At 38.0% G+C, this 24,243-nt stretch overlaps 1 protein-coding gene across 1 annotated transcript in view; it reads right to left on the bottom strand.

The window, feature by feature from the left end:
• The window catches only part of igsf9ba (immunoglobulin superfamily, member 9Ba), a 79,144-nt gene extending 55,202 nt beyond the window's left edge, over positions 1-23,942 (bottom strand). Inside the window, exons 1-2 of the mRNA XM_060888758.1 lie at positions 23,576-23,942; positions 5,376-5,573 (exon numbers count right to left, since the gene is read on the bottom strand). Of these exons, the coding sequence (XP_060744741.1) occupies positions 5,376-5,573; positions 23,576-23,639 (262 nt within the window). The 5' untranslated portion in view covers positions 23,640-23,942. The remainder of the gene's footprint in view (positions 1-5,375; positions 5,574-23,575) is intronic.
• Between the last annotated feature and the right edge of the window lie 301 nt (positions 23,943-24,243).

The following is a 24,243-nucleotide window of genomic DNA, read 5'->3' as shown; positions in this document are numbered from 1 at the left end:
TGACATTCGATATAAAGGCATTTTATGCGCCTGTGCCCAGGGACTCGTTGTGTTATAATCCGTCCCTCGATCAGGCCATCCTTAAAAATATTTTGGTTTGCAGTAACAGTAAAAAAAAATAAAAAAACGGTAGGTAGGTCTATATTTTTTTTTTTCAAGTTTCAGTGTAAAAAAAAAATAATACAATTGTGGTGATGGTGATTACGTAGGTATGAATTTAAGCAAATTAGTATATCGTGACGTCACTAACTGGGTCTTCAACCCGTGCCGTCGGTCGAACACACCATTCACATTTCTGTTGTAAAAAGAGAAACATTGTGCAGAAGTATTATTTGCTGTTATGCGCATGTGTCCAAAGCTGCAGTTGCTGTGTGACGCGTTCCAAAAAAAAAAACCTGGACGCGCTCCGAGAGAAAGCCGTTAAAATCAATTTCCTATTTTCGTTTTTGAAACTCGTGTTGGTTGCTCCAATCGATTCGTGCAATAGATTTTCGAACAATAGAATTTGTATTAGTTGTTTGAGGAGTAAAAAAAAAATTATTGGTCGGTCTTAACGCAAATTTACAACCGGCAAGTCGGTCGGACTTAAAGCAAAAAAAATTAAAAATTTGAGTCGGTCCTAAATTGACAGAGTCGGTCGGGTTACGGCAAATAAGAATATTTTTAAGGATGGCCTCAAGAACTATTTTATAAACTGTTGAGTAATAAAGGAAAAGCCATACTGTTAAATTAAACCAAATGTGTTGTATTTACTCCCCGTGCCTCGGGGGTTTCCTCCGGGTACTCTGGTTTCCTCCCCCTGTCCAAAGACATGCATGGTAGGTTGATTGGCATTTCTGGAAAATTGTCCCTAGTGTGTGATTGCGTGAGTGAATGAGAGTGTGTGTGTGTGTGTGTGTGTGTGTGTGCCCTGCGATGGGTTGGCATTCCGTCCAGGGTGTATCCTGCCTTGATGCCCGATGACGCCTGAGATAGGCACAAGCTCCCCGTGACCCGAAGTAGTTCGGATAAGCGGTAGAAAATGAGTGAGAGTGAGTGTTGTATTTGTTGTGATGATGTAATAAATATGACTGTATGTAGCCCTATGAAGACTCTATTCAAAACTTCTAAACTTATATTTCAATTCCATATTTTCATTCATTCATTCATTCATTCATTCATTCACTCATTCATTCATTTTCTACCGCTTATCCGAACTATCTCGGGTCACGGGGAGCCTGTGCCTATCTCAGGCGTCATTGGGCATCAAGGCAGGATACACCCTGGACGGAGTCTATATTTTCATTTCTTTAGAATTGTAATAGTCATTTTTATTTTCAGTTTTTTTTCTTGATTTTATTTTGCAACCTATTAGACCTGACAGCCAAAAAGGCTGCTGTCTTCAGTCCACATTTTCTGTATTTCAGGCTTCAGCACTTCAACAAGTGCATGTTTTTAAAGCCAGTCAATTTTCCCCTGCATAAATATTGACATAAATTTTCGACTTAAAATAGTCACCATAAATAAAGTAAATGTTGATTTTACTAGTTGGAAGCTCTTACAGTATTATGCATCTCTGCCAGAAAAGGATCCAATGATATTTAGATATCATTTTGATTCCAAAACTGAAATTAGGTTTGGCCACAAAACTAAAGTGAGTTAAATAGAAATAAAGCCTGTTAAAAAACAATGAGAACACACTGTTGTAGATTATCCTGTACACAAATCATAATTTTCTTGGTTTATTTAACTTTCCATTTTGTGACAGGTCTAATCGCATGTTTTTTTCTTTTTTTTTTTTTTTTTTATAAATCCTATATGTCTCCATTTACATTTACCATTTACATTTACTCCATTTACTTTATCATCGCTTTTCCTCTCCTGTGGCCATTTTTCATTTTCCACATTCTCGTCTTGGTAATACAAATATCGCATTAAGCAACTCTCACCTGGTTGAAGTGAAAATGTAGACGATTTTTAGAGTTTATGCATCAATTAAAATCATGTTTAATGCACCGTTGTGGCATGAGGCAAGGCAATCAAAAAGCCAAATGAAACTGAATTGATTAACAAAACCCCTGAGGGATGCTTCATGCACACGTTACATGTACATGAAGAGCGAACGTATTTCACCTAGAACTAAAATCAAACGAAAACAAGACTTCTTACTTCATTCCTTATTCAAAGTGAGAAGGTCCTCCTCAACCATGTGTTCAGTGTATAAGGTCATATCAACATAGCTGCTACCATTCAACAGTAAGGAAAACACAACTACATTACTTTTATATGAGATTCTATTTTATTTTAAATACAGAATGAATGAGTTGGCTACATTTTTAACAAGGCTCATACAGTTTGCTCTCTTGGGAAGGTAAATCCAACTTGAAAACTTATTTCACTAATGTTAGCATGTTAGCTTGGAAAAAAAAAAGCTTTTTTTATTCTCACTTTGTAGCTCGAACGCATCAAAATGCTGAATGACATCATTCTGCGCTCTGTTTTCATACTTTTGATGAGTGAAGTCTTTAAAAGCGATAATCCTTGTCTGTGCTGCCTGTGGTGTTTAGAGAGCACTGCGTCAATTTTAAAATAGCCTAGACAGGATGTTTTTATTCTAATGATTTCTGATGTCAATAAAAATGGATAAAAAATATCCCTGCAACATATAAACATAATAAAAGAGCAAATTAATGAAACACTTCATTGGGCAGCATGCCAGGACAGAGCTAGCTGGTGGCTAGAGTTCTCAATAGCTCCAAATCTAGTTTCTGATTTTTTTTTTTTATTTTAATGGCAAAATAAATAATAGGGGGTTCACGTGACATGACAGTTCTCCAACTAAAAATAATTCTCAAATTCTGGGTTGAGTCTGAGTACAGGGTGAAAGCCATGTGGGATTAAATGCAGTGTTTCTTAAGGATCTGCAGTCTGGCTCATTTAAGGGGAACTGAAATCGAACATGAGGCCTCATTTCTAATTTAAAATGTGATGAAGAAGCAGCCAAATAGTGAGATCGTCAATTCTTTTTACTTCTCTCTGCTTCCATACCAAAAAACTGTTTAAAACTTGCTTCTCCTTTGGTCTCTTGAGAAAGGACAATGTTCTAGTACTCGCCTTCCCTGGTTGCTGGTGGTTGTGTGATAAAAGAGATTGTTATTGGTGGGAATTGGCAAATGATCAAATCTGACATTGGCTACATCTCACTCAGCTCCCTAGTTCACTAGTCAGGGTTCCGATCAGGGAGTCGACCATTTTAAGGTCTACCCCTCCCTGTCTCTCTCTCTCTTGCTCTCTCTATCTCTCTCTCTTTGTCTCTCTCTCCCTCAGTCACGAAATCCTTCCAGTGCACTAGAACATCCTCTCCCTAAAACATGCTCCCTTACAGGAAATGACATCATGTTTCTCAACCAACTTTATGTAATTATCTTTACATCTTTACAAGATTTTATAGACAAGATTCAAACAAAGTAGAAATGTAAAAGCAAAACATCATCAATCATTAAATGCACAACGCCTGCTCATCTCCTGATCAAGCTAATCTTGTCTTACCAAGGTCTACTAAAAGCTGTTTATGAGCCTAAGGGCCTTTTTACACCTGGTCACTTCATGTGTTTTCTCTGATCTGATAGCTATATTATTTGTTAAAACTGTTCCATTTACATTAGGCCACATAAATGCGTCTTGGCAATCGGATATTAATCCGATCTTTCTACTCCCGCCCAAAATGCTAATATATTTTACCTCATTTCCGGGGTAATTGAAATGGAACACGCTTTGGTGTATATACTTAAATATACTTTTGTTTCTAAAAGTATTACAAAGCTTTTGTTGGACGCTTTCATCGCTCCAAAGAGCAATAAGTGCCTGCGTGTCGTCCGTGTTATTTGTTTCTGCCGCGATGCGCGACTCGTGAGTCACTTGCGAGTGACGTACTTCCGTTTGGGAGGAGTATAGCGAGTATCCGTTTGGGAGGAGTATAGCACATAGACGTATGTGGCTTGAACAACCACATTCATTTACACCTGTCCAGTTTCATCTGAAATGCGTCCCAGACCACCTCCTGAAGTGGTTTGAACGATCGGATTTATATCCGTCTCGAAAACGTTTCGGAGGGCATTTAGACCTGGTCTTTTTACCATCGGTTAGCTATCAGATCACAGAAAACGCATATAGTGACCAGGTGTAAAAAGCCCCTAAGTCCTGCCAACTCGTCTCCAGTCCCCTCTGCCCTTGTCAAAATCTAAGAAAACAACCGCTGGCAATGACAATTTCTAGTCACATTAACTACCAGTCATGAGCATAGAAGAACAAGGCCTTACAAGCATCTCTAAAGTAAAAATATCCACCACATCACATTCTGCATTTATTTGTTACAGTATGTTAATAAATCTTCAAAGAGAATGCAAAGGTATGGGAACGAGTTATGAAGGTACTCATTCTACTTAGCCTCTCTGTGGCTATAGGCTGCCGCTATAATTACCAATATACAGTAGTGAATTTTAATTACATTTGATGTTCTATATGATTTTTGTTGAAGATGAACAAGTTCCCAGCCTATGATCCTGCTTAAAGTAAGCATGGGTAATTAAGCTAACACATTTATATCATGTATAAACTGAAATATTAATGTTTGGGTTTATATAGGACTTTTGTTACAGAGTCATCAATGTCCCAATGTGTAGTGAGTCATTGGGAAGTCCTAACTCATTGCGTACACGATAGACTGATTCACCACCAATGGAGCTAGAAAGCTAATTAGGACGCGCTAATTGTGTCTTTGATTTGTTTATTCACTCGCACGATATATATCTGACACAAATCTGATTCTCATCCTTATGAACGATTATGTCGCCTTCTCTTTCTAGCGCTCCCACAGTCTTCAGTGTGAGAGAGATTAGGCACAACCTGCTCGCATGCCCTAGTTTAGAAAGTGACACAGCTCATGAGACACTTCCTTCCCATGTAATGCCAGGTGTGGCATATCCACGTTGCTGATGTCACCAATCTAAGTGTCTTTCACAGCTTTGTGAGTGTGTGTGTGTGTGTTTGTGTGATTCTCTATAGCTCCAAATCAGATGTGGGATAATTAATGTGTTATGTGTTTTTTACCAGGAACAAGTAGCAGGTTAGCATAGAGAATCTCACATGGCTTATTTTTAGCAGGAAACATTTTTAGCTTTAAAAAGTCTATCGATTTGAAAAGTCGTTTTAAATCTCATGAGCATGCTCAAAGTTCTGCGTTTAATGTATGTGTGTCATGAAATTAGCATCAAAATCCACCTTAAGTGTTCGAATTGAAACAAAAACGTGTGCAAGTCTGAGCTAATTCTAAAAATTCAAGTCTGAGCTAATTCCAACTGATCTCAGTTAAGGTGAGCAGTGATGTCCGAACTCACCAGCATACTCCGGATCCACATGAGGAGGATAGAAGCGGAAGTTGATGAAAAAAGGGATAGGCACACCGAACTTGAACCACTCCACCACATAGGGGGTCTGCTGGCCGTTGAGAGGGTGGCTCACATCACATCCCAAAACTACGCTCTCTCCTGCTCGGGCCGTCACAAACTGGGGCTCCTCTCTCACGCCGTGGACACCTGGACACCATAAACCAACAAGCAAGGAGGTCGATGAATCAAACATCTTCATCAGCAAGTCAATATTGATCACCAAATCAATACAGGCATTTAAGCAAGGTTGAGATCATTCATACATTTGGTGTTATACACATGAGTTCAGGCTCTCTCTGTCTCCTGCTCTCATGCTGCCCATATTTTTTATGTACAGTACTACACAAGGCAAGAAAATGAGTGTCACTGTGTTTTTTTGTAAAGCCTACTACACAATAACAGAACCTGTCATGGTTAGGCTGACGCATTGGACTACATTACCCATCAGTCCTGATGCAGATAAACACTGCTGAATAAAACAGAAGCCTTTATTTTTAAGCCTATATACAGCTCAGTGAAATTCTTTCTTCACATATCCCAACTTTTGTAGTTGGAGTCAGAGCACCGGGTCAGCCATGATATAGCACCCCTGGAGCAGAGAGGGTTAAGGGCCTTGCTCAAGGGCCCAACAAGGGCAGCTTGGCAGTGCTGGGGCTTCAACCCCGATCAACAACCCATTGCATTAACTGTTGAGCCATCACTGACCCTTTTTTACACACAAACCCTAAAAATCTCCCTCCAGGAGGTTTTTAGTAGCAAGAAAAACGATCTGCAGTGCTAGTTTTTTGTGTATGTTGCCTCAGTTAGCTGTATAGTCTGGTCTTTATCAGCAATCATTTGAAGACTTTGACAGGAAGGAATTAGTGTTGGGTCTGTGGTGAACTCAGAGTTTGCGCTGCCCCATTAGTTCCTCAGTAGCTCCTGGTTACACAATTATAAACTGTTGTAGAAAGGACATTATCTACATTTACATTATTTACTGTTCAGTGTCACCTAAATGAGGATGGGTTTCCCTTCTGAGTCTGGTTCCTCTCAAGGTTTCCTACTTACAGTATATCATCTCAGGGAGTCTTTCGTTGCTGCCGTCGCTTCGGCTTGCTCATTAGGGATAGGGATATATATATGTCGTATTTTTTACTTTCTTATTTTTTTAGTCTTCTTATTATTATATATTTTTTTCATTTTTTTCTCTTCTGTTTCTACACTTCTGTAAAGCTGCTTTGAGACATTGTGAATTGTTAAAAGTGCTATACAAATAAATAGAATTTGAATTTAGTTTTTCCACCCAGTGATAAGCGTTATTACTATGGCAATATATCTGTAGCAGGAACTCGCTACGGTAAAATCATTGTACGTGTGAACGTATGATAAATTCTAAATTATATGTATGTAGATTTTAATAAGGAACAATCACTGATTGGAAATGATGGTATTTTTAGTGATAGGTTGGAGCTTCCCCATTAATCTGTGCCATGCTTGTGACTGTGATGCATTTAATGTCTGCTGTTTAACACTGACAAATGCTATTAACCCCATGCAGATATATTGTCTCTGCTTTCCATCACAGATTGTTGAATGTGCTTATTTTAAATGGCTCCATCAGTTCCATGTGATTGAACTGGGTAGCATTATGAACACTGAATAAAATCATACACTGAGCTTACACCTGACCAGAGAAACAAACCCATGACTGTATTTCCCATCAGCACCAATACCCTCCTGAGATTTAACAATTTACATGGTTTACGTTAAAACCACGTGAACTGATCACGCTCACTCTACATCAATCAATTTAGAAACTTGTTTAAATTACGTTTGGTATAACGTCGCTGTCGGGCGGAAAACTCCTATGTCCAAATTTTGTCAATTTCACATATTGATGCTATTGGTCAGTCCCCACGTGGGTCTGTTATTTTTACAAGTTATTAACCAATACAAAGTCTTGAAAATAGCTTGAGCGCAAATCTCAACGTGACCGCAGACTTTATTGAACACTGCTGGCAGCAGTGACGTCTGTGTCCGTACCGTTCTTATCAATGACAGCATAATCTCGTATCTCCCTGCTCCCAAGTCATAAAGCTTGTATCTCCGATAAAACGTGACTTTGGGAAAATGTTGTGTTAATGTTGGTACACAACAGTATGATAGCAATATATGGTATAATAACAACTTTAACGATACAATGTTTAATAACTCAAAAAAAAATGGCTTTTTTTAATTTCCTGAAAAATAATGGTTTTGGAGATAGGAGGATTCCGCCCGACAGCGACGATAAGCAATAAAATCACTTTTTCTTATGTAAAATATACATAAGAATTTTTCTTAAATCTCACTGATTCATTTTTTTCAGTAAACTTTCTTTGTCTATCTTGCCTTATAACCTATTTCCCTTCCCCTGAGACACTTGTTCTCTGCTCTGAAAACTGCCCCTTACACATCATCTGCTGTAAACCATGCAAGCAGTAACAAAGACCCAGCATTGTGACAACCAGTCTGCCTCGCTGCCTCCTGGAAATAAAAACAGCATGAAAGGCTTGCGTGAAAAGCCCCCTGAACATGTCCACCAAGTGTGTTTTCTGTTTGGAGCCAGTAATACCTGCTATCACCAGAGATCTCCATCATTACTGAGCAGATCATGCACACCGCCTCCTACTCTACTTCAGAAACGTACTTGCAGTCTCGCTGTGAAAAGGTCACTTTCTTTCTTTCTGTACTGCAAAAACCGCCCTGGACTGGACTTCAACACTGATGGAAGTAATCATCAGGAATTCAGGCATCATTATACTAATAGAGCGACGGAGATGCTTTAGAGACGTCTTTGAAGATGACTTCATGACTGATTTTATAAATCAGTTTTAAATGTCTACTGATGGTTGGGCGTTAGGAATCCTATTTGGTAAAAGGACTACACACTAAATTCTCAACTCCTGGCTAGTTCTTATTTAACACACGATGATCTCAGCTACAGAGAATTGCGACAATTGAGACCTAATGGGTACAATTCAGGACTGAAATGTTTCAAATGTGTTTTTTTTTCTTTAATAACCAGTGGCATAGATCGACCCAATTATATTTGTCAGTTATTGTCGCAGTGACTAGTTGGCCCAAGGATTAAGGCTGTGGGTTAATGCTCAGAAATTACTGATAGGTTACCATGGGGTTCAAATTCTGGGGCCTTCATCACTTCCAAACAAGCTGAGTTATGCAAAGGAAAAAAAAAATCACTGTCCTATTAGAGACCAAAAAATGCAGATGAGCTGAAGGTTACTGTCAAAGAAACCTGGGCTTCCATACCGCCTCAGCAGTGCCACAGACTGATCATCTCCATGCCATGCCAAATTGAGGCAGTAATTAAAGTAAAAGGAGCCCCAACCAAGTATTGAGTACATATACAGTAAATAAAAATACTTTCCAGAAGGCCAACAATTCACTAAAAATGTTTTTATTGGTCTTATAAAGGATTCTAATTTTCTGTGAATTTGTTTGTTAAATGCAAGCCAAAATCATCACAATTAAAAGAACCAAAGACTTAAACTACTTCAGTCTGTGTGTGCTGAATTTATATAATACACGAGTTTCACTATTTGAGTTGAATTACTGAAATAATTGATCTTTTCCACGCCATTCTAATTCATTGAGATGCACCTGTATGTGACAAATAAATGCTTCGTAATGTGGTTCTTCTTCTATTGAGCCCTGAGAGTGCTAAAGGTCAGTATACCTTCCTCAGAAAAAGAAATAATACATAAATAAACAAACAAACAAACAAACAAATAAATATATTTACTATAATAAATAAATTAACTATATTTATAATAAATAAATTAACTATATATATATATACGTACTGTACATATGTACGTACATATATATAGTTAATTAATTTGTTTATTATTTCTTTATTTATTATTTCGTGCAACACAAATATATGCTTTCATTTTCAGCTGTGATTCTAGACTTCTGAACTTTTCCGCAGTACTTTTAATATATATTATATATATATATATATATATATATATATATATATATATACACACACACACACACACACACACACACACACATATATATATATATATATATATATATATATATATATATATATATATATATATATATATATATATATATATATATATATATACATATATATTCCCCGAAATGGATTTTTCCCCATTGGGTTTGTAGCTTGAGAATGTTCACTTAAGTAAGATGTAGAATTTCTTTAGCACTTCAGTGAAAAGGAAAATCACTGGAATAAATAAATAAATAAACTGCTGACTGCACACTCTCCACTTCTGAGACACTGTGTGGAAAAACCAAGCAGCTTGAGCTTAAAAACTTAAACTGCATTGCACTATATACTCTAGATACCAAAAACATTTTATACCATTAAAAGTACTGCGGAAAAGTTCCGAAGTCTAGAAACACGGCTGAAAATGAAAGCATATATTTGTGTTGCACTGATAGGGCTTTTTCCGCAATAGAAATTATTTCCACATCTTCTTCAGTAAGTGCTGCTAAACATCAATTAGTGGTAGTATTTACCAATTTAATCTTCTTGTTCTTGGGAAATAGGTCACTTTATTAGATTTTGTCTGCACCGATTTTAGACAGAAAGAGAACAGATTTCATCAAATTATGTGTTTGGCCCTGAGCCTAAATATAAACCGTGCTATAGGCGGTTTAGCCATGATAAATGGCCAAAGGGCCGTGTGCACACTCTCTTAAACTCACTAGATCTTGCACATGCCAACAACCTTGCAATAAAAACCCCTCAAGTCCCAACTCTACAAGGCACAAGCAGGTTTAAGGTTTGTTAATATGAATATCTTATAACCTAATTGGAGGCTTGTTGGATAAAACGTTAACAGAACCATGTATTGCACACACATTGTATTAATAATAAATATTGTGTATCTGGGATCGGAACAAAAGCAATTACATATGAAAAGCAGATAAGACAAACAGGTTATAATTTGTCATGGGTATAACAGAGGGTTTAAACAGAAGTAGCCCCTGCAGGCTGAGTTTATCGCATCCTGAGCTGTGGCTAAATAACGAAGCCAAAGTCAAATGAAGCCATGCTCTATGCTCCATGCTCCAAACTCCTATCAGTCATTCTGTACATTAGCACTGTGTCACTGTGAGGCATCTTTTCCTTCTTCTCCAGAGCTGGAATTATTTTCTTACTTTTTCATCCTGACTGTAAGTTTTAAGTACATGATTAAGTAAGGTGGACTTCATGAATGTTTTTGAGTAAAAGCATCAAAGGTGACGTTTTTTTCAATAGCATCTTAACCAATGTTTCCCAAAGTATTGGCCAGGGACCCCAGGAATCTGTTATGCACAATAACAGGGGGAAGTCGTGGCCTAATGGTTAGAGAGTTTGACTCCTAACCCTAAGGTTGTGGGTTCGAGTCTCTGGCCGGCAATACCACGACTGAGGTGCCCTTGAGCAAGGCACCGAACCTTTTCTGTGCCTCGGGGGTTTCCTCTGGTTTCCTCCCCCGGTCCAAAGACATGCATGGTAGGTTGATTGGCATCTCTGGAAAATTGTCCGTAGTGTGTGAGTGAATGAGAGTGTGTGTGTAAATATGTTTCACGAAGAGAAAAAAATATATATTGTTCATTATGTGATTTCATTCTGAGAGGGTCAGTGGGATTTATTTTACAGTTAACTTGGCTACAAAACATTTGAGAATCACTGAACTAAACCATTACATTTATACAAACTTGTCTTCAAGCCAAAAATATGGGCCATCGGAAATGCAGACACAAAGGTACACAAAAGTAAAAGTAAAAAGTCAAAAATGAACACAATGATAATATGAACAACAATATGGTGTCTGTATTTACTATTTACGTGCTTATAAAACAGCACTTAATTCAGCACATGATATTTTTATCATGTGCTGACGGTTAATTGTGTGTGCAACAAAATGTAGGACTGAGATACTAAATTAAAAATCTGTGTGCGTTTATAAAAATCAAACAACTGCACTATTAATTAATTAAATTTACAAAATAAACATTCTCTTTACTCCTATGCATTTTAGACCTTCAAAGTATTCATTTCAAATCAATCCACTGGACTAATTTCAGTTTAAAGCGTCTAATTAAATTCTTCTATCTTCAATCTATTTCATTGAATATCTTAAATATTTGTAGATTTTTACAATTGTTAGTTTTACTAATCAAAACTAATCAAGCTTATTTAAAATTAACGACTATTTGGCTTACATTTTTGCCTCAATACTTAAACTTTAAACTAAGATTTTATTCTGTATTTAATCATTTCTCCAGCACTGGCTGTGCTACCCAACCCAATCCTCTCGACAGTCCACGTTTGCTCTTTCGCCACTTACACCCCACATACATCAGTTGTTCAATATGGATTTCTTCGTTCAAGCTAGTTGTAATTGAAAGACAGAAAATAACTGGACCTTAAGAATGGTTCTAAGGACTGGGATGAGTAACACTAGGAGAGATATAGTATCATGTCAGAAATACTATTGATGGAATTTTTAATGAAGGAGCATAGAGTGCAAAAGCTTGTTTATACACACACTTGCAAGTGCATACTAGGGCCTGAGCAATAATTGGTACCAAACCAAAAATTTGAGTGATTATTTAACCTGTCAAATTTGAGCAATTTAAAGTACAATGAAAAAACATTGTGGGATCTAAAGTGGTGCAACTAGCTTAAATTATAGAGGCCAGGAGATAATATAAATATAAATATATACAAATATTTGGGGCACCTAGCACCTTGATATCTGTAGAGATTTTTTATTAATCATTATCAGTGCTTTAACAGAAGAGTTCTGAATTATTTCAGTTCTATTCTCTTCAGTTTCTATTCATATAGTATACAGTATATCGTCGCTGTCGGGCGGAAACCTCGTATGTCCAAATTTGGTCAATTTCATATTTTTCATATTTTTTCATTCACATATCGATGCTATTGGTCAGTCCCCACGTGGGTCTGTTATTTTTACAAGTTATTAACCAATCTAAAGTCTTGAAAATAGCTTGAGCGCAAATCTCATAACTCCATTGGACACTTCAACTGTCCACCTCTTCTTCACTCCGTGGGAGAGCTTCGCGGCATATTTCTCCTCAAGAAGAGTCGCAACGAATCAACACGTCTTCTGAGGTAAATGTCTTCAAAACACTGGGCTCAAAGAAAAAAAAAATCTTGACCCCCGCTAGTTCTGGTGCTCATCTGAGGACAGGAATTTAGCGCAAGACAATCCACTGCAACGCGGACTAAACCCTGTGCACTGCAGATAAGGTACGGCGTTTTTTTCATTTCCTGAAAAATAATGGTTTTGGAGATATGAGGATTCCTCCCGACAGCGACGATATAGTAAATAAACAACCAGACCTTAGCATACAAGTAGAGAAGTTCTATCGCCCATTCAACATTAGCCCATACAGAACCTTTTAACTGTAATTGAAAATAATATGAATTTCTATTTTCTATGTATGACTCGGTGAGTCTTTTTCAGGATGTTCACACAAATTAATTACTTGTTAACTACAGTATAAGACTCAGCATAAGGCAAGGGAAAGGAAGAGAGTGAAACCTACTATCAGCCTCAATCCTAAACAACGGCGCACTGGGAATCCGCCATCGTACAGCGAGGGAAGTATAGAGGTGCACAGAGAGGTACAGAGAACTGCTCAGCTGCTTGGCCACAGGATAGATGTGTATTTGAACACCAGCATGCTTTTGGTAAAGGTCATTTAACACAAAACAAGTGCTCAGAGTCGCGCCGAAGGCGGCTACACGAACTGTAGAGAGGAATGAGTGATCAAATCAAACCCATACCACAAGCTGAAGATGAACATGAAGAGTTTTAGACAGTAGTTAACAGAAATATGCTCAAAGGCAGGGCTACTCTGTCACAAAGTCACTGGTATAATGTCTGTTTCATGATGCTGCAGGGAAATATGTGCTAAACACAACCAAGTTTAAGTCTGTTACTAGGCACATGGTGAGGAACACCTAACCCATTGCAGAGCACAATCACACACACACACACACGCACACACACACACTCACTATAGACAATTTAGAGATGCCAAGCACCCTACATCACATCTTTCGACTGAGGAGGAAACCTGGAAATGCCTGGACAAACACAAAAACACAATAAACACAAAACACAATGCAAATCCCAGCTGCCCGGCTTGTTTTCAACCTGCCAAAGTTCTCTCATACCACCCTGCTGCTGCGATCCCTCCACTGGCTTCCGGTAGCTGCACGCATCAGATTCAAAACACTGATGCTGGCCTACAAAGCCAAAAATGGACCAGCTCCCTCTTACCTCAAAGCCCTCATCACTCCTCGCACTGCACCCCGCACCCTCCGATCTACCAGCACTGCTCGACTGGTTCCACCATCTCTCAGGGTAAGAGGCAAGTATACTACAAGACTCTTCTCTGTACTGGCACCAAGGTGGTGGAACGAACTTCCCCTAGAGGTCCGGACAGCTGAGTCACTGGCTATTTTCAAGCGGCGGTTGAAGACCTACTTATTCAGGAAACACTTCAACTAGCACTTCTTTCATTATCTTTCGCATTTTAAAAAAAACAAAAAAACAAAAAAAAAACACACCTTTGACACTTTTTCATTGTAACTTTGAACAAATGTTTTAAACTCATGGTATCTTAAGTATGTAACTTATGAGATTAAAATGTTAGAGATTTAAGCACTTATGTACGTCGCTCTGGATAAGGGCGTCTGCCAAATGCTGTAAATGTAAATGTAAATGTAAATCCCAATCCTACAGTTGGTAAATAAAAATACTAACCACTACGACTCTAAAGATATGACATGGATATTACATTTACGCATTTGGCAGATGCCTTTATCCATAGTGACTTACAGTTTTATCTCATTTTATACATCACTTTGGTAGAGGTTAATCTTGTTTATAGAACATTTGTGGATCATCTCTGTATTTCTTTACAAATTCTGATTTCTGATCATACTTTCTAACTCTTATTGCTGAAAACAGGTTTGCATCTTCTGATATGGACAATATATTTCTGCCCTTAATGACATTTTTCAAATAATGCCATGGAGGCCATTGGTGACGTCACTGACTGTTATTTTTGTTTGTTTTTCTTCACACCTCTCGCAACGTTTGTCATCAGCAGCTGTGGTTTTTCTTGACTGGACAGTCGTTGTAGTTTCTTTCTTTACCAGAACATTCCAAATTGTTAAATGATTGAGCAATTCTATAAACAATTCTATTGCTCAATCCATGTGCAATGTCTCGGATCATTTTTTTCTCCTTTCTCAGCTTCAAAAAGACTTTTTTCCACATATAGTATACTGTATATCTCTTCGGTCTTTATATTGGTTTATCCTTTTGTTAACAAACAAATGCAGTCTTCGCAGGTGAAATCCAGAGCTCAGATTTGGAGTAGACGTTTATTCTATTAATTATTTAAACAGCCAATCTAACGGAGCATACTTGTTAAATCAGGAAACTAAAGCTAAAATTTGAATCAATCCTCTGATTTCTTAAGCACATTTTAACTCAAATGTCTTTTGTATAGCAAAAAAAAGTAGAAATTGGAATAGAATTGGCTTTGCTGTGCCAATTGGAGGAGCAACATGTATTTTTTGATACTGAACAATTCTGTAAGCATCAAAATGTGCCCTATGTTTTCGTAATAAATGGCAGTATTTATTTCTTGCTCCTTTTAGTATGATGATGTAAGTCTGAACCTGATGTAGGAGTTTATGGGGTTTTTAACCATCTCTGGTCCAGGGTGCTGTATCATGGCTGAACCTGTGCTCTGACCCCAACATTCAAAGTTGGGATAAGCAAAGAAAGAATTTCACTATGCTGTAATATATATCTGTAAAATAAACACTTCTATTAAGCAATAAATATTCAACTTCTCCGGTGTTCTGTCTCTCTGATCAGCTTTTGATAAATCACAGCATGTGCTTGCTCTGATCACTTAAGGACCTTGCTCAATAGCCCAACATTCAGCTTTACAGTGCTGTGGCTTGAACCCCGATCCTCTGATAAACAAACCCAGAGCCGTAACCGCTTGAGCCACAACGGCCCTGATGCTACACACATACACCAAATCTGACTCCAGGAGAGAATGATCTGGAGTGCTAGTTTTTTCACCCAGGGATTCATTCATTCATTCATTTTCTACTGCTTATCCGAACTTCTCATTCACTCACGCAATCACACACTATTTTCCAGAGATGCCAATCAACCTACCATGCATGTCCGGGAGGAAACCAGAGTACCCAGAGGAAACCCCCGAGGCACAGGGAGAACATGCAAACTCCACACACACAAGGTGGAGGCGGGAATCGAACCCCCAACCCTGGAGGTGTCAGGCAAATGTGCTAACCACTAAGCCACCGTGCCCCCCTCACCCAGGGATATGATATTATATTTTAGTTATTGAAAGAGATATTTCTGATGACAGTGTAAGGCCAAATACCCAAGCGGACACATGCTGACTAACAGCACAGAAAAAAAGAGCCTACGCTCCAGAAGAATTCTATCAGTACACTCACTTTAGAGGTCGCATTTTATAAAACTTGAACAAAATTGTGTCAAGATTGCATCATAGGCATCACAATGTCTTCTTCACAGTAACTTAAACAAAGCACAGGATGGAAAATAAAGTCGAGTAGTACAGACACCTCAGGGACACCAGATGGTCACTAAGTCCTTTGAAAAGTAAAGACATGGTCATTTTAGCAGGGTCACTGATGTCCATCTGATAGAGTGTGCACCCTGTTCTCATCTCATGAACTCACCCCCATCTGGAGCCTGGTGTCCCTAAATTTCCCAATCTGTTTCCGGCCTCGATATTTCAATGTACAGCATACAACATTAATTTGTCTGTTCCAGGCACTGGTTTGGAAAGAACTTGTCCCATTTTGGGAGACTGTGATTTGTGTGTGTTGCTTCAGGTTAGCGGGTTCAACCCTTAGTTCAGGTAACAACTTTGGCAAATTTGGTTTCCTCCGGGCTCTCCAGGTTTCCATACTCCACCCAAAAACATTCTAAACTAAAATGCCCATGGGTGTAAACAAGTGTGAGAAAGTGTGTGTATCCACCTAAGTGTGTATCAGTATCTTATTATCTCAGTATCTCAGTATTTGCAGGATAGGCTCTGGATCCACGACCACCCTGACAAGAACAAAGTGATTACTAGTGTATTAATGAATGAAGAAAGGAAGAAGGAAGGAAAAAAGGAAGGAAGGAAGGAAAAAAGGAAGGAAGGGATAAAATAAATGAATTAATAAACTCATTAATTGTGCAATTATGGTGGAAACAGAACTCTACTGTATATATATATACTCCTGTTAATTCATTCAATAGTCAACCATCTGCGAAAAAGTACCAAGCATCAGAATGAGCGAAAATAATTGCCTAGACTTTTGAACCAGTTTCTGTAAACTTGCACCCACTGTAGTATCAGATTCCTGTGCTTGGCTGACAGGAGAAGAACCTGATGTGAACTTCTGCCATTTTAGTCCATCTACCTTAAGGTCTGATGTCTTGTGCGTCCTGGGATTCTTTTCTGCTCACCACAGTTGTAAGGAGTGATTATTTGAGTCACTCTAGGTTTCCTGTCAGATAAAACCGAGAATGGCGTACCAGTCCGTGTTAACTCTGTTGTGTGTGAAAATCCCAGGGGATCTTCAATTTCTGAAATACTCAAACCAGCCCGTCTAGTACAAGCCCCATTCTGATGTTTGATGTGACCTGCATCTGCATGATTTTATGCATTGCTCTTTGTCCAGCGAGTGTATACAGACTATAGATATGTTTGTACATAAAGCCTCCAGGCAGGATGTACAGTTTCCTCTCCATAATGCATATAAAGGCATTTGATTACATTTATAGACAAAAATGATGACAGCAGAACAAAACCTTAGCAGGAAATGTGGTCTTTAGCACAAACACAGCAGGGCCTCATCCACTTTTCTCTACATTAGATTAGTCTGCGATAAGATCTGCACACAGGACAGCAGAATCCCAAAGCGGCTCATCTAGAGCATTTCCCTTCATAACGTTACAGGTACAAATGTGCTAAATTATACAACAAGCATAACAGAGCATGTTGGAAAGGAGTATCCTTACCCTGTTAATACATTTCGTTTCTCTTTAAAGGAAGCTAAGGTGTGAAAATGAACATCACACAATAGGGTTAAAGCGATAACACGTTCCGACGTGGAGGAGTTTCCACGGAGGTGTGTGGGTCTTGGCTTTAGTGCACACAGACGCCGAGTGCAGTTCAGTATGTGGAAGCAGATTGCTGAATATTTAATAAATCTAAAGGAGACAGCGCAGGCCACGCTGACACAACTCCAGCTGACGGAGGGCTGAGAGAGACAGAAAGAAAGGTGAGAAAGCGTGAGGATAGAGAGAGAGAGAGAGAGAGTGAGAGAGAGAGAGAGAGAGAGAGAGAGAGAGAGAGAAAGAGAGAGAGAGTGGCAGTGGGGAAGAGCTTGTGCCTCAGCTCAAGCTTGCATGCAAAGCTATAACTCAAACTCTGAGAACTGAGCACTGCTATAAGCCACACTGACTGATACATTTGCAGATGCTCAAATATAATACTTTGTTAATACTTTTTTAAATATAATATAGAATAATACTATATATATATATATATATATATATATATATATATATATATATATATATATATATATATATATATATGTATATATATATTATGATATATTATATGAATAATACTTTTCACCCTTTCCTTCCATTCAATAATTCACAACGTTATATATAAGATAAAAATAATGTGTATGTCCATAATTTTATGAGTTTTTTGTGATTGTTGCAGCCAAAAATGCTTGATTTTGCTGCATACTTGTAAATTTCTTGTAATTCTTTCTGTTATTACTGTGCATAACTAAAATACAGAACTATATTAACTTAGTCCCTTGCTCTTCTATAACCGAGGATAGAAACAGAGGTAGCCGATCGTTACTAAATACTACAAGATACTGTATATAATTCAGTATCAGACTCCAAAAGATAATAATAAAACTTCTAGTCAATGCTAGAAGTGTATTTATATTAGTGTTCCAATGATATTTAGTCTAAAACAGCTTCATGGTGACCTTTCGTCATATGATATCGTTTCTATGTCAAACCTTTGTAGCCTATTTATAAACATTTTCAGAGGTTTCTCAGAGGTTTCTATTGACGTCCACGCCAACTCTTGTGCGAAACGCGGCAATTAAAGATGGCTTTGGCTGAATAAAATTTGTGATGATGGCGATGAATGAGACGAAAAATCTATGTTCATTTTGAAAAATTCATTTCTGGACGAACTCAATATAATATCCATTCTATTTCATCCATGAATATAATTCTATTCTAAATTGTATCATAAAACTCTTTTCTAATTTCTTATATCTTTATATATTTATAGCAGTTAAAATAAAATAAAATAAAATAAAAAAGTCATTACAAACAGACAGGAAACTGCAGATTTTGTGTAAAACTGTAATATTTTTCAATGTAAAAAACGTGTCTTTCTTTAGACTTTTTCCAATAGTAGAGGGGTTGAAACTAATAGAAGGGATATCATCCAGACAGACTGCAGTTTAACAGCCAGGAACTTCTGGATCTAGATTTATTGATTCAGTGTGCTTGATAACAGGAAATAAAATGCATCCTGGTTTAAAAAAAAAAGAAGAAGAAGAACTTCAGGAAATAGGAAGCAGTATGTAGTTACAGTATTACAGATCTCTGTTCTCTAGATGTTTTCATAAGAAGAATGCCTTTAGGAAATTGTGCTGCATTTGAGTTTGATTTAAAACCTGCGAAATTTTTAGGGAGGAAATAAGGCTTACTAAGTGTTGGTGCAGAAAAAACAAAAGCAGTATGGACCAGTCACCTTAAAAAGCTGTGAGTTTTAAAGATTACTGCTTGGCAAGATGGTGAAGAAGAATAGAGGAGAAGAAGAAGGATTTGGCTTTGCCAAGGGTGTGTATTATCAGCAATCAGACAGCTGTGTGAATCCTTCTGTCCTTAGCTGTCCGTGAGCTGTAGCTCTCCTTATCTGGGTTCATTCATATGTGTTCAGCAAATGTCCTGATTTTAACTACCGGGAGCATAAAAAAACAATAAATAAACTAAAAAACCAATAGGCCTCAGACTTGATCCCCAGTTTATTCATTTCATTCTTAGCTTTATCCTGGTCAGGGTCGTGGTGGATCTGGAGTCAGGAACACTGAGGGCGAGGCAGGAATACACCTTGGAAGGTAGACCGGTTCATCACAAGGTACGAGATAGAAAAGAAACACACACACACGCACACATATATATATATATATATATATATATATACACAGACACACACAGGGGGAAACTTACACAAGCAATCCACCCACGAGCATGTTTTGGAGACTTGTTGAACTTGTGAAACCCATGTAAACATAATGAGAACATGTGAAACACACAATCAGTCACCTGAGCTGAAGACTAATGACTATGCCATGATAAAAAACACAACATAAACGTGACTCATCTATCTGACTAAATCCCTTGTTTTTGAAGCATAGTTGCAGGGTTTTTGTTTGCAAACCTAAATGCCATGACACCTATGATGCATTGTGAAAATGTCTTCGATTGTGATCACCTCTGGACACTAGGGTTAGTTTTTTATTGAGATTCAATTCACTAATATAGCAAAAACATTTTCACGTGTTGCTTTTACAAACCTGGGTTTTGGTGTGTTATGGAAACTAGCCTAGGTTTTTTTATTTTTTATCAAGTCATGCCTTATTTTTTCATCATTTCCTTCTTATAGGCTGACCTGGAGCAAAAAAACTAAATGTATATAATGCTACAAAGAATAAATCATTCTGACAAGTGAGACATCACATACAATACTATTGCATCGGTTGCTGGGAATGTATTTTAAAACTCATGCGTGTATGATTTTACTGTACATCTCCAGAGTACATTACATCCTTAGGTAGTAGGAAATGCTATTCATTTATGAACTTCATTTTAAGCATTTAAGTTGTGTCAGCACCTTTCAATATGCATGCTTAGAGAATGCCTGTATTGTTCTTAGTTTCGTTTGTTCATCCTTTCATTTTCAGTAATTTTGTTATCCTTGTCATGCAATCGCCCCAAATAGGAGTTAAGTCCATTATGGGTCACTCTTCACTGTACAGTCTCAGTTGCACACTCTTTCACACCAATTTAGCTCAGACAGCTTTTTTGTTGGGGTGCAAGAAAAACAAGCGAAGTTAACACACAGTCTGACAAACATGAGCTCGGGATCTAACCATGGACCCTGGAGCTTTAAGGTGACACAATAAGGTTATTCTTAATTTCACATCTTTAGGGTTTGTGATTAGATTTCAAGCTCCTCCTTTCATTATACAGCCATTAAAATGTATATTTTTTACAAAAGTAATTTGTAAAAGGTTTACACAAGAATGATGTCAAAATTTTGACCCATTTATAGTTTGATTTATAGCTATTGGATTGTCCACAAGACTTGGCCTTGATGCCACACATGGCACACACACATCCTCTTTCCTGACTTTTGAAATCAATAATACAAAAACACAGCTTGTCATTTAACAGGAAGCTCAAAACCGTTAAATCTTTTTCTTTGTTAAATAATAATAGTCTGTTTATTTTTGTCTTTAGATTATGTGCGTTCTTGTCGTACAAGTCTCATACAAAGCTGGTTCTCAAATATAAGAATGTGCAGAATTGACTTGCGTCCACGTGAAGACCAGTCTTGTCAGGCTACGTTGAAAGAACGAACTTTCATGAAGAGGACGACATAGTACACATCTTTGTGAGAACTGAGATGTGCTGCGATCTTTCTTTGCACAGTGGACCGTCCCAGCATATTTGGAGTAGTGGGACAGGACCGCCAATAATACTAATATAATAATTTACTTTGGATAATAGATTGGATAATTGTAATAGATTAAAATAGTTCAGAGAGACAAGTTTCTCTTTTCAACAACCACATACTGTATATGCTGCAATATAAATCATATATCAAAATCATTCTTTTTAAATGCATATTTAGATTATTATTGTTCAGATGCTTCATCGCAATGACTTCTGGAACTTCGAGTGGATTCAGTCAACAGATCAAGAACACATCCAGGTGCGAACACAGTACTTGTGTTCTTGGTAATATAAGAACAAAAAAAGAGATTCAATGCAGCATAAAACCATATATTGAAAAACGGCTCCGGTGAACTAGATGTTACGACCTTTAAAATAGCCCAGTAACATAAACATCTATGCTACACCTTACAGACGGGACTACTGTCAAAGTTGCTGTTATAGAAAATTAACTAACCTTCTGACCAATCATACTGAAGAATTAAAAAATGCTGAGGTATAGATTTGTGCAAGTTTATTGCTGTGTAATATGTTTTTAAAAATATAATGTTAATAAAAAAAATAATAGTAGAAATAATAAGAAATAATAATAAAAATTAAATTATAATTATAACATTAATAATAATAATAATAATAATAGTAATAATAATAATAATAATGATAATAATAATAATCACACACACTCACTTGCACACACACACACACACACAAATACATTATCTGTAAGTTATAATAATCATTATGCAGCTTTGTCAATGTTCTGCTATAGTTGTAACTGCAGTGTTAAGCCCCGCCCACAGGCGTGCCGAACTGTCCCGTCGCTCTTTTCTGCAGTTCACATCTTTACGTTTTTATACATTTTCAGCAGTGAATCAATATTTTCCATGCCAATTCGGGTCTACACAGGCTCAGAGATGACCTTGCCCACTGCACTGTGTGACCAGTGAAGTCAGTTTCTGATTCGCTTCACACCCGCATTGTGCCACAGCTTTGTGCCTACAAGCCAATTAAGTGCTAATGATCACTGATTATAATGATGCATTTATTACTTCATCTCGGGGCTTAATAAGACCTGGACTCTGGATGTAGCCTGGATTTTTTGAGCATAAGGTCAATATCAATACAATCCAAATCTAAAAGCCGTAAAATAGGAGATATAATAAAAGGAATGGTTTTTTTTATTTTTATTTTATTTTATTTTACAAAATGCATCAATTCAGTAGGTTGCATGTAAGATTAGTGGAATAGTGACTCTCACACAACCTATGGACTAATTGTGTGGAGTCCAGATGCACGCGCGTAGTCCTAATTAGCGCGACAGAGCGACCCCTTCTCCTGGACACGCGGGGAAAACGCAAGGTTAAATAAGTCCACGGGTGTGCAAGCTGTTGTTTAACGTAAAGCAGAACGTGCACACATGTACAGATGATTTGCATTAATAATAAATTATAATAATAATAATAATACAGTGGCCGTTAGTAGGCCTAACACAGCCGCGTTTGGTAGTGCATCCAAAACAGTGTAGCTATTGAACACAGCATGGCGCCTGCAAAAAATATACGATTGAACAGATTGATAATAGCCAACGACTGCAGCGAGAATAGACTACACCATGCAATATGTCGAGAATAAATCAGAGCACACAATCGCAGGTCCTCATGTCTGCTCTCTTAATCCTGCCCTAATCCTGTGCACAGGCTGGAATGCATAGTGTCTCCAGGATGCTGGACAATCTTATTCTTATTGCTATTTATTTTTACATTCACACAATTACACGCCATATACGTGCATGCCATATACATTCGTTTAAACAGCGCGTGCAAAGCGTAAAATGGCACGTGAATTGTGCGTCGCTTGTCTTTAGATGTAGGTGATGGAGCTGAAGGCGATGCTTACACGCCTTGTGTCTGGGCGCCGCTCACGGCCTCACATCAGACATCATTATAAGGCGCAGGATCAATCATGACGAATGACCGACTTTGAACTTTTGATGCAAGTTATGCAGAATGATAAGAAAAAAACATAAAGGAAGAAACAAAGAAAAGAAATGCACATACTTCCTCATGCTTTGCTGCTGGCTGGTGTAACCTGCTATATGAATGTATGAAAGAACGACTGGAAAAAAAACAACAACAAAAAACGGAAATAATGGTGCAGGAAATATGTCTGTTTGTTTGGGTTTGTTGTTTGGGTTTATAATAAAAAAAAAAGACAACATGCTGCGCTTCCACTCACCTTGAGCTGTCGTTCCCCTGGTGCTGAAAACGCTTGCTATCAAAGTGGCCACATACCAAATCATAGTACTGTCGCCGACCAGAAATAACAGCTCAGCGTGGCCCTTTCGATATTCTGCACATAGTCGATTTCTGCGCACAGCACCGTTTTCCCGTTATTCATATCATATTCCCGTTCTCTCTCTCTCTCTTTCTTTCTTTCTCTCTCTCTCTCTCTTTCTCACTCTCTCTCTCTCTCTCTCTCTCTCTTTCTCACTCACTCTATATCTCTCTTTCTCTTTCCGGCGTCTCCCTTCATTCTTGCCCCTGCCCGCCTTTCTTATGGCATCCTCATCCTCATCATCATCCTCTTCCTCATCCTCCCCCCGGACACCTGCACCAACACACTCGTGGAAGACGGAGACGCTTCTCAAGCGCGACGCGAAACCCAGTGCGGGAATTCAGACGGCGGCTCCGCCCACGCGGCGCTCTTATTCGCTACTATTGCGACACTGGAGTGGGAAATGCAGCAGCAGACCACGCCACTGTTACCTTTTGATTGGCTGAGGCGGCCAGAAGTCGGTTAGTGTATTGGTTAATTGTGTGCGTAATACAGAACACGGTTACTCACTCAAGGTGAGTTGGAGCGTGCTGATGTTGTGTAGTGTTGTGTAGTGTGGTGTGGTGCAA

Source organism: Tachysurus vachellii, chromosome 15 (assembly GCF_030014155.1).
Source record: "Tachysurus vachellii isolate PV-2020 chromosome 15, HZAU_Pvac_v1, whole genome shotgun sequence".
Classification (NCBI taxonomy): domain Eukaryota; kingdom Metazoa; phylum Chordata; class Actinopteri; order Siluriformes; family Bagridae; genus Tachysurus; species Tachysurus vachellii.
This window is presented reverse-complemented; position numbering and strand designations above follow the sequence as displayed.